This window comes from Toxorhynchites rutilus, chromosome 2 (assembly GCF_029784135.1).
Source record: "Toxorhynchites rutilus septentrionalis strain SRP chromosome 2, ASM2978413v1, whole genome shotgun sequence".
Taxonomy (NCBI): domain Eukaryota; kingdom Metazoa; phylum Arthropoda; class Insecta; order Diptera; family Culicidae; genus Toxorhynchites; species Toxorhynchites rutilus.
This window is the reverse complement of record NC_073745.1, coordinates 53,667,755-53,683,588: the sequence shown is the minus strand read 5'-3', so window position 1 is coordinate 53,683,588 and position 15,834 is coordinate 53,667,755. Positions and strand designations below refer to the sequence as shown.

Genomic DNA, 15,834 nt, shown 5'->3' with positions numbered 1-15,834 from the left:
CAAATTCCCTAAAAAACAAGTATCGTTCATTTTTCAGTTCTAGTAGTTGTTTCAACTGTTTTGTTTGTTGTTTTCATGTTAAGTGCTAGAAATGGTAAGAATGTACAAAAAATTGATGAAATTTTATGCAGAAATCTTCTTTAAAATTAATATTGAAATAGTGTTCGGAATACGAATCAAGTTTCTACGCATGATTCGAATTCCAAACACTTCATTTTTAGATGTAAATTTACTGAAATTTAATGTTATAAATAATTGAATAATCAAAACCCTGGAATTATTTGGGTTATTGCCTTCATTTTAACTTCATTTACATGTATCGATACAGCCTATAATTTATAATATTAGGCTGTCAAAAAAGTTCTGCGGTATTTTTTTTGAATTTTCATTTGTTCATAAAATTAGTTACAATCATCTGTTTTAAGTCAAATATGCGCCGTTTTGTTCGATGACTTGATCCCAACGAGATGCCAACTTCATAATACCCCTGTTATAGAAGCTCGCTTCCTTATTGGCAAAAAAACTCGGATAGCCAATTTTCACAGGCCTCTTTTGTGGCTAACTTCTGACTACCTAGCTCGTTCGCCATGGACAAAAACAGGTGGTAGTCACTTGGTGCAAGGTCCGGACTATACGGCGGATGCAAAAGAACCTCCCATCCGAGCTCCCGGAGCTTCTGGCGCGTCACCAAAGAAGTGTGTGGCCTGGCGTTGTCCTGATGGAAGACAATGCGGCCTCTGTTTATCAAAGATGGCCTCTTCTTCCTGAGTGCTACCTTCAAGCGGTCCAGTTGTTGGCAGTACAGGTCCGAATTGAGCGTTTGGCCATAGGGAAGCAGCTCATAATAGATTATTCTTTGACAATCCCACCAAACACACCTTCCTGGCCGTTAATGAGGGCTTGGCCACCGTCTGAGCCGCTTCAGCGGGCTTTGACCACGACCATTTGCGCTTCACGTTGTCGTAAGTGACCCACTTTTCATCGCCAGTCACCATCCGCTTCAGAAACGGGTCGATTTTGTTGCGATTCAGCAGCGATTCACATGCGTCGATACGGTCAAAGATGTTTTTGACGTAGGACTACGTCTAACCGGAAGATATAGGGGGTGAAATGGAAATCTAGGCACTGAACAAGTAGGAAAAAATGCAAGATTTGGAACGCTTATAACTCGAGCATTTCTCAATAGATCGCAAAGGTTTTTGCATCAATTGATAGGAAATATATCTACGCATCTATCATAACGAATAACATTTCATTTTTCTTGAGATAAATAATTGAATAATTGTGAAATATCAAGCATTGTCCAAATACACTATGTGCCCATTTTTGATTGGTCCATTTTGTGCTCCTCAAATCGTACCGACCAAAACGGGCAACCAGAGCAGCAGCGAAATAGAATGAAGCACGATTGGAAAGGAAAAAGAAAAAAATGAACGAAACATCGGTCGCAGTCTCACACATGCGTAATTCTCGAGCCAGCCAGTCAGCTTAAAAATCCCCGCTCCGCTGCCGTAACGATCATTCTCATCCGAACCGTACACCACATCGTTTCGCATCACCTCACATCAACAAACCAACACAAGCAGCCATGGTTGGATATGGCAAAGGAGGAAAAGTGAAGGGAAAGGCAAAATCCCGCTCGAACCTTGATCTAGAGTTCCCGCTCGTGTTGATCTGGAGTTCCCCGCAAGGGTAGCTAGGCCGAGCGCGTTAGTACCAGTGTACCAGTCCACCTAGCCGGCGTTATATAGCTTCGGCCGCCGAAGTGATCGAGTTAGCTGGCAAAGCTGCTCGCGACGATAAGAAAACCTGCATTCGGAACAGAACACATTCGGTTCGGTGGACATCAAGACAACAACAGGCAGTTGCAGCGAGTGGCGAGTGGCAAACGCAATCGCAAAACGGCAGCTGGTAGCAGAAGAAAAAAGTTTGTTCTTTTTACAATCTGCTTTGGTGGCAAATCCAGAACAAGGCGGCATCGAGGGCGTTCGAAATGGTTTTTTTCAAAACCACGAGTACTAAGTTTTCTAAATTGGAACCATTCCATAAAACAAGGCTCTTTTCAGGGCCATTAAACCTTCCAAAAAAGAGTTTAGGAAATAAAGTTCAATGCTTTCTAAAACGTTATCCAAAATAATAATAAAACACAAATTGATGTTTTCATAATTTGTTTGCCAGGATTTGATGAGTATGTGAATTTGGCAGTTGTTCTGAGCTTATTGATAGTTGGGGACTTTCCTGATTATTCAATTTTCACCAATTCTTAAATTGTTTCCAGATTGAAAGTACAGTAATCTACAATTAGTTCGACATTTAGCTAATTGGACGGACATGTAATGTGACTTATTTAGTTGGACATTTTTGTAAACATAGAGATCCAAATTATGATCCCACATTGAAAGTCGACACTGTACCACTGTCATCGCAAATGTTCAATTACAGGTTAAAATTACCTCCAATCCGACACTGAGTAGTGGTAATGCGACGTGTCATTGAATGTAATTTACTGTAAAATATGTCACAAGCTGGATGGGAAGAAATTTTCCAACTGTGAAAGCTGTGGCGAGTGACAACAAATCGCTAAACAGGAAGGTTTAGCCGAACAAGATGGGGATATCGAGTGATAACAAAACAATAAACTCTTTAGACTTTTTGTGATCCTGAAAAGGACCCTTTTTAGTCTGTATGTGAATCCAACGAGCGAACAAATCGTAATGTATTTTTTTTTTTTTTTGCATAAATTCATTTATATTTCTTATACGTTTTTGGTTAATACAAAGTTCTATACATTTTAATTGGCCAGCTAACGCTTCACATCTTTGTTCATTGAATGTATTTTTTTGCCATCGCTCCCTTTTAACGCTCATTCGTTCGTCTCGTTGAACCCGCCCCTTTGGCTGAGTCTGCCGATTTGTCTCTATCCTGTGAGTGTGTACCGCTAGAGTATAAAACACGCGGACCCCAAAAAAATATTTAATTTTCTTTCAAACCGTAAACCCGTGTGGTTGTACGACATCGGCATCGTGTACTCAACAAAGGAGGAAAAGAGAAGGGAAAGGCAAAATCCCGCTCGAACCGTGGTGGTCTGCAATTTCCCGTAGGTGTATCCGCCAATTGCACCGGAAAAGGTAGCTAGGTCGAGCGTGTTAGTACCTGTGTACCAGTCCACCTAGCCGGCGTTATATAGTTTCGGCCGCCGGAGTGATCGAGTTAGCTGGCAAAGCTGCTCGCGACGATAAGAAAACCTGCATTCGGAACAGAACACATTCGGTTCGGCGGACATCAAGACAACAGGCAGTTGCAGCGAGTGGCGAGTGGCAAACGCAATCGCAAAACGGCAGCTGGTAGCAGAAGAAAAAAGTTTGTTCTTTTTACAATCTGCTTTGGTGGCAAATCCAGAACAAGGCGGCATCGAGGGCGTTCGAAATGGTTTTTTTCAAAACCACGAGTACTAAGTTTTCTAAATTGGAACCATTCCATAAAACAAGGCGCTTTTCAGAGCCATTAAACCTTCCAAAAAAGAGTTTAGGAAATAAAGTTCAATGCTTTCTAAAACATTATCCAAAATAATAATAAAACACAAATTGATGTTTTCATAATTTGTTTGCCAGGATTTGATGAGTATGTGAATTTGGCAGTTGTTCTGAGCTTATTGATAGTTGGGGACTTTCCTGATTATTCAATTTTCACCAATTCTTAAATTGTTTCCAGATTGAAAGTACAGTAATCTACAATTAGTTCGACATTTAGCTAATTGGACGGACATGTAATGTGACTTATTTAGTTGGACATTTTTGTAAACATAGAGATCCAAATTATGATCCCACATTGAAAGTCGACACTGTACCACTGTCATCGCAAATGTTCAATTACAGGTTAAAATTACCTCCAATCCGACACTGAGTAGTGGTAATGCGACGTGTCATTGAATGTAATTTACTGTAAAATATGTCACAAGCTGGATGGGAAGAAATTTTCCAACTGTGAAAGCTGTGGCGAGTGACAACAAATCGCTAAACAGGAAGGTTTAGCCGAACAAGATGGGAATATCGAGTGATAACAAAAACACAACACCAAAGTTTCTTTTCAGAACCATCAACATATTCATAAAGAGTAAACAGTAAACAAATCCATTTTTCAGGTAGATAGGTAGGTATTCACGTAGGTGAAGAAAATAAAACAATATATTTAAAATATATATTTAACAAAAGCTGTCCCCTTTGTATAGTCCTACGTCACTCCGGTTATGTCCCCGACATTACCCACCCGTCTTTTTTGCGTCAACGTGTGTGGCACCCATACATCGAGCTTCTTTGTGAATCCAAGCTTCTTCAAATGGTTAATAACGGTTTGATGACTTATCCCCAGCTGTTGGCCGATGCTACGGCTGCTACTATGCCGGTCTTTCTCGGCAAATTCAGCGATTTTGTCGCAATTTTCGACGACAGGCCTTCCGGAGCGTGGCGCATCTTCGACGACCTCTACACCAGAACGAAAACGTTGAAACCATCGTTGTGCGGTGGAAATGGAAACTGTATCGGGTCCATAAACTGCACAAATTTTATTGGCAGCTTGAGATGCATTTTTGCCTTTGTCATAGTAGTACTGTAAAATATGTCGGATTTTCTCTTTATTTTGCTCCATATTTGCGACACTATAACTCACGAACGACTTAACCTAACAAAACACTGTCAAGGTATATTATAGCGCGCAAAAATACCTTTCCAACAAGCTATAGTATGACTCGATACAATGAATACAACTAGAACTACGCGCTTACAACGACACCTCGCGGAAATACCGCAGGACTTTTTTGACAGCCTAATATTAAGCATTTGCAAAAAAGTGACAGTCAAAACCAATGATGAAATGTTTGCGTAACAAATTCTGTAAAAAACAAGCATCGTAATTTTTTTTCATTTTTTGTAGTTTTTTCAACTATTTTGTTTGTTGTTTTCATGTTAAGTGCTGGAAATGGTAATAATCTACAACAAATAGATGAAATAAAATGATATTTTATGCAGAAATCTTCATTTATTTAGTGTTCGGAATATGAATGAAGTTTCTACGCATGATTCAAATTGCGAACACTTCATTTTTAAATGTGAATTTACTGAACTTTAATGTTATAAATAATTTAATAATCGAAACCCTGACATTCTTTGGGTTATAGACTTCATTTTAAAATCATTTACAGGTATCGATACCTGTAAATGATGTTAAAATATATATAGCGCCTTTGGTCACGATATCATGTAAACTATAAGAAACAAATACAATCAATAATTTCGAAAGCAAAATCCATTTTTTTGCGGGCATAACATTTTCCCAAAAAAAGACTAGCTAATTGACTTTAATTTGATATATCGATCATATGAATCGGTCCAGTAGTTTAAAAGTTATGATTTAAAAAAATGCATTTTTGTTGTTCGGAATTTGAGACAAAAGTGTTTGGGATATGAGTCAGTGACAAAAATGGTGTTCGAAATTAACATATGATTAAACATATTTTTAGTTTTTCACCATGAATATTTCTTCGTAATTAGATTTCATTGTAGTCAAATGAAAATGAAAGCTCTATTGTATCCAAAAACCAAATTAATTTCGCGAAAGAGTACCATTTTGAGCAATGAGACACTGTTTAATGGCCATCAAAGCTTAAGTGTTCGGAATATGAGACAAAAACGTATGACCTACTGATGACTTTTTTCGATCGATCATTCAATTTCCGTTAGTTCTGGCATTGATCCCGGGATGAAAGTGGTGTTAAAGTGCAGCGCACTTCAAGCCGGATGTGAAGGAAGTATTTTACAGCGGTGAGAGCTGTGTTCTTTGGTAGAAAAATGAAGATGAAATTTGTTCGCATCGGTTGCTGTTCGCGCAAATAATTGTGTATACTGGCGGAATATTATCAAGTAATACCAAACTAAGAAAAAGTACCAGAAGCGTTAGTAACGAACTGTTTACAGTGCCGTCTCACATTTGTGGGCCGAAATTAAATTAAGGTGCTTGTGTGTGTACATAGTTATACTCATGCGACAGCCTCAGTTCTTATCATAAAAAACATCAGAACTCATAAGAAACACTTGCGCGGTTTCAACTATGGTTTTCAAAGTCGTTATGAAAAGTATAGTGAGAACTATATTTTCCCACCTTTCATGATAGTGACTAAAACCAACATTGAGGATTTACGTTGCTTTTTTATGCATGATACAGTCAGACAAACTAACGAAGTGTGGCTAAGCACTCACAAGTAATGATATTCGCACAAGGATATATAAATAAAAAAGAAGTGCTTCCCCTCCAATTTCCCCACAGAACCACACTCTGCTGTTCTTGCGACAAATGGCGTTAAGCTTAATGGGACACACGAGTGTGTGCTTCGCCGGGGGTTTGGTTTTTGTCACACCACCACTAACCTCTTCTGGCACCATATCGCGCAGTTTGACCTCCTGCGAGCGGGATACACTAGCGGTCCGGTGGTAGTCGACGAGTTCATTCAGCGAGCTGAACTTGACTACCCAGAGGAAGAACTTGCCCTGCGCGTCGCGGAGTACCTTGAAGTGCTGCACCCCGTCGGAACACTTGACGGAAAGGCTGAAATCGCCCGGACTAGACTCGCTGATCCGTATCAGGAATGCACCCTCGTGTTTGTTGGACAGGAGCTTCTCGGCGTCTGCTCGTGTGATGCGGCCGTAGTACCAACTGTGGAGGAGGAGAAAAAGGGGCAGCGAGCGGCAGCAAGTGGTTAGACAATAAATGGGAAAAGTTTAATTGGAATTTCTCTCCCGCTGGATGGCCAGCAGCGAGATGAGCAACACCTACTCGTGATTTTTCATTTCTATGTAATTGCTAGGTATGAGTCCTTCCTTCCCGTCCAGCTCTGCCCGGTACCAATTCATGTCGTCCTCCATGTTTAGTATCTGTTGATCAGCAAAAGAGAGAGAGAAAAATATTTTAGAATAATCAAAACCGAAATAATTCAGTGCATCTCTGATATACAGATATAACGAGCGAACTATTTATGAAATTGAACATGTTATAGTCTACATATAAAATGTATAATGTAGGATGCACAAAACATTCTTCACATATTGTTTGCACTAAAGAAAATATAAAAAAACTAGGCCAGTTGAAACAAATGCAAGGAAATTCGTCCTCACAAGCTAATGAAAGTAGATTTTTCATCGTGTTTTTGTAATGGGAATAAATTATCATCGTAGGTTAGAGACGTGCTCCCTTGGCCGAGTGGTTAACGTCATAACTAACATGCCGGGTGTTCGGGTTCGATTCCCGTTCTGGTCGGGGGATTTTTTCGTCAAAGAAATTTCCTCCGACTTGCACTGTGATCACGCGTATTCTAGAGCTTGCCACTCAGAATGCATTCAAGGCGTGTTATTTGGCATAGAAATCTCAACTAAGTACTAATAAAAATGACGCAAGTAATACTACGTTGAGACGGCGAAGTTCCTCTAGGAACGTTAGTGCCATTGAAGAAGAAGAAGAAGGTTAGAGACGAAATAAATAATGTTTCAGTGATTCTGGAAAAACAACGGTATGCGAGTTTCAACGCAGTCGTTCAAGTCTTGAAAATGATTCTCGATCCGAACATCTAAGAATAGTCTATTACTGAACGAACGATTGAATGAATTTCGCATTCGTTAAGTTTTGATCAAAACGGCTATATATATATATATATATATATATATATATATATATATATATATATAGAATAGAAAGGCAAAGAGTCAAGCATAGCAAAGGAGTCGAAATCGTTCAAGGTTATGGCATTAGTATTTTGGGACGCAATTTATGATTACCTTCAAACCGGTAAAGCAATAGCAAAAGGATATTATAAAAATACTGCGATTAGCTGAATTGTGTCTAAGACCATCTTAATAGAAGAAACAAATAATTTATCACCTTGACCAAGCATGACAAAGACAAAGCAGGGCAAAATCAATCGAATGGAAGTAAGAACGTTTGGAATTGATATCCTTCATATTCGCCAGATTTGGCTCCTTTCCAACTGTTAGCTGTTTCCAACATTTACAGAAATAATACGTGAAAAGCGTTGTTCATAAAACGGAAAAGGTATTGCAATAGTAGATGGGTATATTGAAAGCTTTCCAGAAAAATCCCAGGTTCCGACGATTCGAACATAATATAGTCAATAACGACGTCGGCCGTGTCCTAAATATACAGTGGAATGACCGGAATGATAGTATAATGAGAGTTGGAAACTGCAAAATACGGACCCATGACAAAAAACAAACAAACGAAAAACATACGGAACCCGGGAGAAAAATCCGAAATCACGAAAAAGAACTCAGAAAAACAATACATACGCAAAAAAAAAGAAAAAGTGAGAGAGAGAGAGAAAAGAGATCGAACAAACGAACAAAGAAACGAAAAACCGAAGCGATAAAATAAATTTGAATCACAAAATCAAACCGGACAAACGAAAAATAATCCAGACAAACGAGAAAAAAACCGACACGTAACTAATCTAGATTAAGGGAGAAACGAATACAGATGAAAAAACAACGAAGCGAGAAAAAATCGGGACCAAAGAAAAAAACGAACAACCCAAGAAAATCTTGATAAATGAAAAAATCCATACACGAAACCTCTGCGGAAAAATAAAAAAATATCCAGACAAAAAACAACAGTGAGGGAAAAATGAAAAAAAACGGAGAAACTAAAAAAATAGGACAAATGAAAAAATCCAGACACAAGCAAAAAAATCCGAACAAACGAAAATAATCCGGAAAAAAACAGACAAAAGATAAAAACGGTAGTGTAATAAAAAAAAGGAAAAAAAAATCCAACGACAATAAAAAAAAAATTGGCGAAGTGAAAAATAGTCCGCGCAACAAAATGAAACCGGATACACGAAAAACAATCCGGAAAAACGAGAAAAAACAGACAAACAAAAACAATCTGGAAGAACAATAAAAATCCAAAAGAAGAAAAACCGCGAAGCGATGAAAGCACTCTAGACCAACGGAAAACCAGTCAAACGAAAAAAAATCTTGATAAACGAAAAAAAATCAAGACAACAAAACAAAACCGAGCACGCGAAAAAATAAACTAACAAACGCCAAACGCCGGACACACGAAAATTCTCCGAAAAAAATGAAAAAAATTCAGACAAAAGAAAAAAAACGGCGAACCAATAAAAAACGAACAAACGAGGGTGGTGCGATAAAAAAAATCAGAACCAATGTAAATAAGAAAAAAAAAAATTCACATAAAAAGCGGGCAAACGAAAAAAATTTACTCTGGATAAACGAAAAAAAACCACGAACATAAATCCGGGCATAAAACCGGACACACGCACAAAAAATCTTGACAAACAGGAAAAAATCGGACACACGGAAATACCTTGGAATGAATAAGGAAAAGAATCCAACATAATAAACGTAAAAATACTGGATAAACGAAAAAAATACATGCGAACAAAAAACCAACGAACAAATCCGGACAAGGAAAAACCGGTCAAACGAAATCATGTTAGAAAAATGAAATAATATCCAGTGAAATTTTAAAATACGGCGAAGCGAGAAAAATACGGGACTAGCAAAAAAACCGAATGAACGAAACAAATTTTGGTAAACAAAAAAATCCAGACAAATTAGAAAAAAAAACGATGAACGACAAGAAAAATCCTGACAGCGAATAAAACCGAGTACACGACAAAACAAACAAACATACCATAAAATGAAATTCAAGAAAACCCTCTTGAAAAACGAAATAAAGCATGACGAACCAATGAAAAAAAAAAGAAAACAAATCCGAAAAACGAGAAATTTGGACTCGATTATATACAGTCTCTGACTTCTTTTCACTGAATATAATCGAATCGTGTATATAATCGAGTCAAAACGAAAAAATGTGTTTTTCATTTTTTGTTTTTTACAAAAGAAGAATTTGATTTTCGATTCACCCCCTTGAAGTCAGAAAACACCTTTCTCACATGAAAAAAAATAAATTTATCTAGATTCTTTCAGGAGGTGATAGACGATCGTCGATTTTATTCTTTGCATATGTTCGAATTTCAAAAATCACACAGTTATAGAACTTTTTTTTCGTTTCTGTTGCCTCAAACTAGTTCTGCATTAAAAAGTACGCTACGGAAGACGATTCTCTTGCATTCATTTGAAAGATGAGAAAATTTAGTACAGGATATAGTAGTGGAATATCTAAATTAGTGGATTTTAATAACATTTTGGAAGTAAAAAACTTAAAAGTTAATAATTTTCAATATGTTATTATTCATTTTATCCTAAAAAATTATACAGGGTTGGGGAAAAAGAAATGTCGTCTTTCTGATCGAAATTTGACGCTTTATTTACCATACTTAAAATTATCCAATTTAAGTCAAATATGCGCCGTTTTGTTCGCAAACTTGTTGCCATTTAGAGGGCAACTTCATTATACGCTCTACAATTTATTCTTAGATACCCAACTTCTATACCTCTTAATTTGGCTGCAATATCGATATAAACAATTCCTATTGAAAATTCAAGCAAAGTCTTCAAAAGTCACGATTTTTACTCCACTGTACATGTAATAGTACTTAAATTTCACTTTAATGTTGAAAGGTTACATTTTTTCTTTTTTTTTACATTTCTCGCTTCGTGCCACTATTCAAAGGACGTGTTGGAGTGGTACGAAGCCAACGGGGTCACCTTCGTGCCAAAGGAAATGAACCCGCCCAACGCGCCGGAGCTTCGCCCAATAGAGAAATATTGGGCGATTATGAAGCAGGCCCTCCGGAAGAACCCAAAAGTTGTCAAATCGGAGGCGGACTTCAAGAGAAAATGGATTTCTGTTCAAAAAAAACTACAACCTGACGTTGTACAGAACCTTATGGACGGGGTAAAGAGGAAGGTGCGAGCATACGGGCTTGGGCTCGAAGTATGAATAAAAAGAAAATGCCAAAAGTTGTTTAATAGTTTTTATTTTACTGTCTAAAATTTTCAAAAGGATCGGTCTACTGGGCGAATTTCTACAGCGTTTTTTCCGTGATGCAATTTGATGTGACACACCCTTTAATGTATTATTGACTACGTTTGTGAGTACTTGATTATGCTTCGATATAATGTACAATTCGATACAACGTACAATTTTGAAAGTGAAATGTACGTTATATCGAAGTTTACCTGTAGTCCGATTTGAGCTGTCTACAATTTATTATATTTTCTGTATCAAACATGTATTCCATGTAACGGAGAAACATATTATTTGCAAGTAATTGGAGAATGTTGAACGAGAATTGTGTCTGAAAATAATTTTATATTATAACGAGTTTTGGTAGAAGTACTAGGAAATCTATAGTAAAAGAAAATTTTAAAGGATAAACTGGAAGATCAATCAATGAATAGCTCTGCGATTGGATCCACGAACGTTCGCTTAGTAAGAAAACATGGATGTTTGAATGTATTGATAACAAAATTGAAACTTTGTGAATACTAGTATACCAATCAAAAAATTCACCAAATTCTTTGGGGAAAATATCCATTAATGCATAAAATCTGAATCCTAGAGGTAAAAAAATGCACGTGACAAATGCTGTCACGAAAATTCAAATTTTCCAAACGAAAAAACACCCATGATGTACGCGAACGAGCGCGATTGGTGCCGTGAGAAATGCCAATACGGAACGCATACATAAACTGGTACCGCCACGAGTTACCGTGGCGGCAGCACTCATCACGCTGACACAGTTTCACGTTGCATAATGCCGCGGGAGTTGCATCACGGCGTTCGCTTGCCTAAAACTTGCCATTACCGTACGTGATAAGTTTTCCGATGCGGTTATCCGCAATTGGCAACCTTAAACACAAATTGAACTTCACGCCGCACCTCGGTACCGACACCCGACCGTCGTGTGACGGAAGGTTAGCGATATTTGCGAGCTGCCTCCGCGACAACGTCAAACCGTTCTCAAACCGATGGAGCATTATTTCCAAGTACTGAACGTTTAATTTTTTCCAGAATTGGCACATTTTGAACCAAAATAAACATGCATAAGCCCATCTCACACATTCCACCGAAACCTGTTTCCGGAATTCGAAACCATTATTCATCCATCCAGCCACGACGACGATGCTTCCGCCATTCGATCGTCGCTCGATTAATTCCAATTGAAAAGACGGATATAAATAGAACCAGGCAAAAGTCGGAATGTTCCCATCCTTCTCCGCTGGTTTGCGCCGAGCAGGAGGAGTTGGCCGACTGAAGGCGCGGCAAGGAAGGGCAAAGAAATGTAAACACACATGCCGGAGCATTTCTTAGTAGCTCAGCAATTTGCCTGTCTCGTACAGTTCGCGTTCGTATGTTTATGCTGCTGCTGCTCCCTCGATGTTTATCAACTGATGTCAGCTTACTCTCATCTGGGTCATGCAAACACAGTCCTTCTCCCTATCCTCATCTTATTGTATCATTATCTGCTCGAGTCGGATGCGAGCGGTACAAAGGAATCCCCGACGCGTGTCAATTGTACCCACCATGAGGAACTTTCTCAGACGAATCGATTTTTTTGTTGTTGGTGCCGAATGAAACGAGCAATAAAATCATAATTATTTCCACGTGCGCCCGTTAGCCTATTTGTCGGAAATGAAAGGCAAAGAACGGAATTGGAATCCGAATGGAAGGTAAGGATTCTGAACATGACGTGGGTCGGCATCCGGGGTGTGTATCCTCTTCACCCATTGCCTCTGTCGGCGCGCTTATTCTGCGAATTTTAAATCAACGAATATACCTTTACCAGGAAGACGGGAAAAACTTTGACTTAAAAATTTAAATTGGTTTGAGAAAATTCTTGGTAATCGCAACCAGTGGGACGTAATTTCTTTGCTTGTTTATTTGTTCACATAATAGTATAACATTTTACATCTTTTAAATTGCTACAAAGTATAGAGAGTGCATGTTACTACTAGTCATTTACGTACTATCGGACTTCAAAAATGTTCACTATATAAATTAATTCATCAAATTGAAGTACTTTTTACATTGCTTCTTAAATGTTAAAACTGGTAAACATTTCCAGAAACAAACACCTCTCACAAATATAGGGCCCTGTTCCAGAAAACGAGACGAGCAGCCGAGCGCTCGTCTCGTTTGTTTTCATATTCCAGAAGCCGAGCTCGACTAAAAACAGACGAGTAGCTCGTCTGGTTCGACGACCGTTTGGCCCGTCAATGAATCAGTCGAATCGTCTAGTTTGTTTGATGTGTTTTGTTCACCTTGTTGGTTGAAAGCATCGGTATTCTTCTGCTCCGCCTTTATCTTCAAAAATGGTTTCACGGTTAAACTAGTATTGCATAAGCAATGTATGTTTTCAACTGCAACCATCAAATTACATTCAGTAATTGCAAGATTTTACAGATTTTCAAATGGGCCTCTTCCAATCAACACAACCAAATGTAAACATTGAACTCATATCCAGGGATGCTAGATGACTGTTTTGGATATATTAACACGGCACGAAAAGGGTATAAGGGGAATATTGAACGAAAATGAGTAATTCAAAACAACTTTATTGAAAATACGTATATATAGATTTAAAACTTTTCAAACATTGCCCAATAAATCCATAATAACAAAACGTCTGAGTGATAAAACCATATGCTCGAGAAAAAATATCAATGAAACTAAAAGATATATGAAACTTATTCCTTTTTGTTATTTTTTTTTTATATTTTGGCACTGAGAAAAGAGTATCGATTGATCAATTTCAAAACTGTTTGTTGTTTTTCTCAAAACAAAAACATGTCTTCTCATCTGACATCACTGATCATACCGTGAAAAACTGACTGAAGTCTCTCCAGTCTACCAAATAAAACATTTCAATGAAACTCGTGTACTGGAATGGGATATTTTGCTCGTCTCGACAGTGACTGAAGCGTTTTCTGGAATAAGACGATCAAGATTAAATAGAAACCGAATATAAGCATTAAGTGCGATTCTTAACCTATCTAAATTCTGTATGCTCACTGAAAGCAGTCACACGTCACAAAATATGCTAGAATGAAGCTTTCGAAAGTCGTCAGCTTAGTTTCCTAGTACAAGAAAGATCCTTTCAATTGAAAACATCGTAGAGTTCAGTATCACTTGCCACAGTGGCCAAATATGAATTTATCCCACTGGAAATTATGCTAGATAATGAAACCTAGACTAGTAGCACATTCTACAAACTGAATTGTGTCATTTCCGACAGTCAAATTCAAATGGTTAACATTATTACCACGTGGCAGAGTGGTCAGCGTAACACCTAACATGCCGGGGGATCGGTTCGATTCCCGTTCTGGTCGGGGGAATTTTTCGTCAAAGAAATTTCTTTCGATTTGCACTGTGGTCACGCGTATTCTAGAGCTTGCCACTCAGAATTTTTGTGCATTAAGCTTCAAACAATTTGCCTCTGCCAAAGTTTTTACAGAATTGAAATCATCGTTCACTAGTCTACAAATAGTCACAGCGTTCATTATTGTAGTTTGCATAAAGCTGGATATCATCCGCAAAAATATGCACAGAACAATGAACAGTACAGAACGATTCTTGGTAGATTGTTGATGTAAAGAGTGAACAAAATTGGGCCTAATACCGATCCCTGGGGCACTCCCGATGTGATTGGAAGAAAATCTGTATGCACGTCAATTATATAAACTGCTTGTTTACGATCATTTAAATAAGAATCGATGAGGTTTAGCGCAGAAGCACTAAAATTAAATTTCCAGTTAAGTTTTTCAAATAGCTGAGCATGGGAAATACTATTGAATGCTTTCGAGAAATCCAATAGAATCAAGATTACTTTGTCATCTCTATCGATAGCATATCCGGCATCATCATACACTTTCATCATTGCTGTTTTGGTACTATGACCTGCACGATAACCAGACTGTTGTTACCGAATGACTTTCTTGTAGAAAAGATTTGATCTTTAAGTATTCGTTCGAAGCTTTTAGATAGAGCGCATAAAATACATATGGGTCGTAAATTATCCAAAGTGTCTAGATTGTTCTTCTTTCTGAGTGGTATTACCTTGGAACATTTCCAAGCAAGAGGATATCCACCAGGAACACTAATGCAATTGAACATGTAGGTAATTGGATCGATTAAAATTGGTAAAATAAGTTTTTAAAAATTCATGGGCAGTTCGTCTAGGCCCACAGCATTTGATGTGACCATATGAATGGAATTGAATATACATATTGTAATCTTGACTACTTCGAAAACCGAAATGGCGCTCTGAATCGGAATTGAGTATATGATGAATGTGACGATAAGTTCCGGAGGGAATTTTTTTTTATGAAAGTTACTATTTATTTCATTAGCATCGAATGACATAGGGGCCGGGGGTCTCCGTAGCCACATTGGTTGCGCGTTCGCTTAGTAAGCGATCGATCGTGAGTTCGAAACTCAGGGCCCTCATTGACCATCTTTGTGTTGTTACAGAATAGCTACGTCCACGCAACAATCATCAGCGATGGAAATCGATCCACGGTCGAAATAAGATCGATTCATCCATACAACTGCTCTGCTCTGCAAGACACATCGGGCTGCTGTTCTATAAATAACTCAACAATGATCAATCAACTGTCTCCGCTGTCCGGTGGAGAACAAAATTGGGGCTAATACCGATCCCTGGGGCACTCCCGATGTGATTGGAAGAAAATCTGAATGCACGTCAATTATATAAACTGCTTGTTTACGATCATTCAAATAAGAATCGATGAGGTGGTCCAACTGGATAATGGAAGAACAGAAAGAATACTCTTACGCCTAAATGGCTACTGTCTGAATGTACCATATGTAATGGTATAGAAG

At 38.1% G+C, this 15,834-nt stretch overlaps 1 protein-coding gene across 4 annotated transcripts in view; it reads right to left on the bottom strand.

Moving 5' to 3' along the window:
• LOC129765218 (growth factor receptor-bound protein 2) overlaps window positions 1-15,834 on the bottom strand; it is a 134,064-nt gene that overhangs the window by 12,995 nt on the left and 105,235 nt on the right. For all 4 annotated transcript variants that reach the window (XM_055765279.1, XM_055765278.1, XM_055765281.1 and 1 more), the window contains exons 3-4: window positions 6,826-6,923; window positions 6,420-6,705 (exon numbers count right to left, since the gene is read on the bottom strand). In XM_055765279.1, the coding sequence (XP_055621254.1) occupies window positions 6,420-6,705; window positions 6,826-6,923 (384 nt within the window). The remainder of the gene's footprint in view (window positions 1-6,419; window positions 6,706-6,825; window positions 6,924-15,834) is intronic.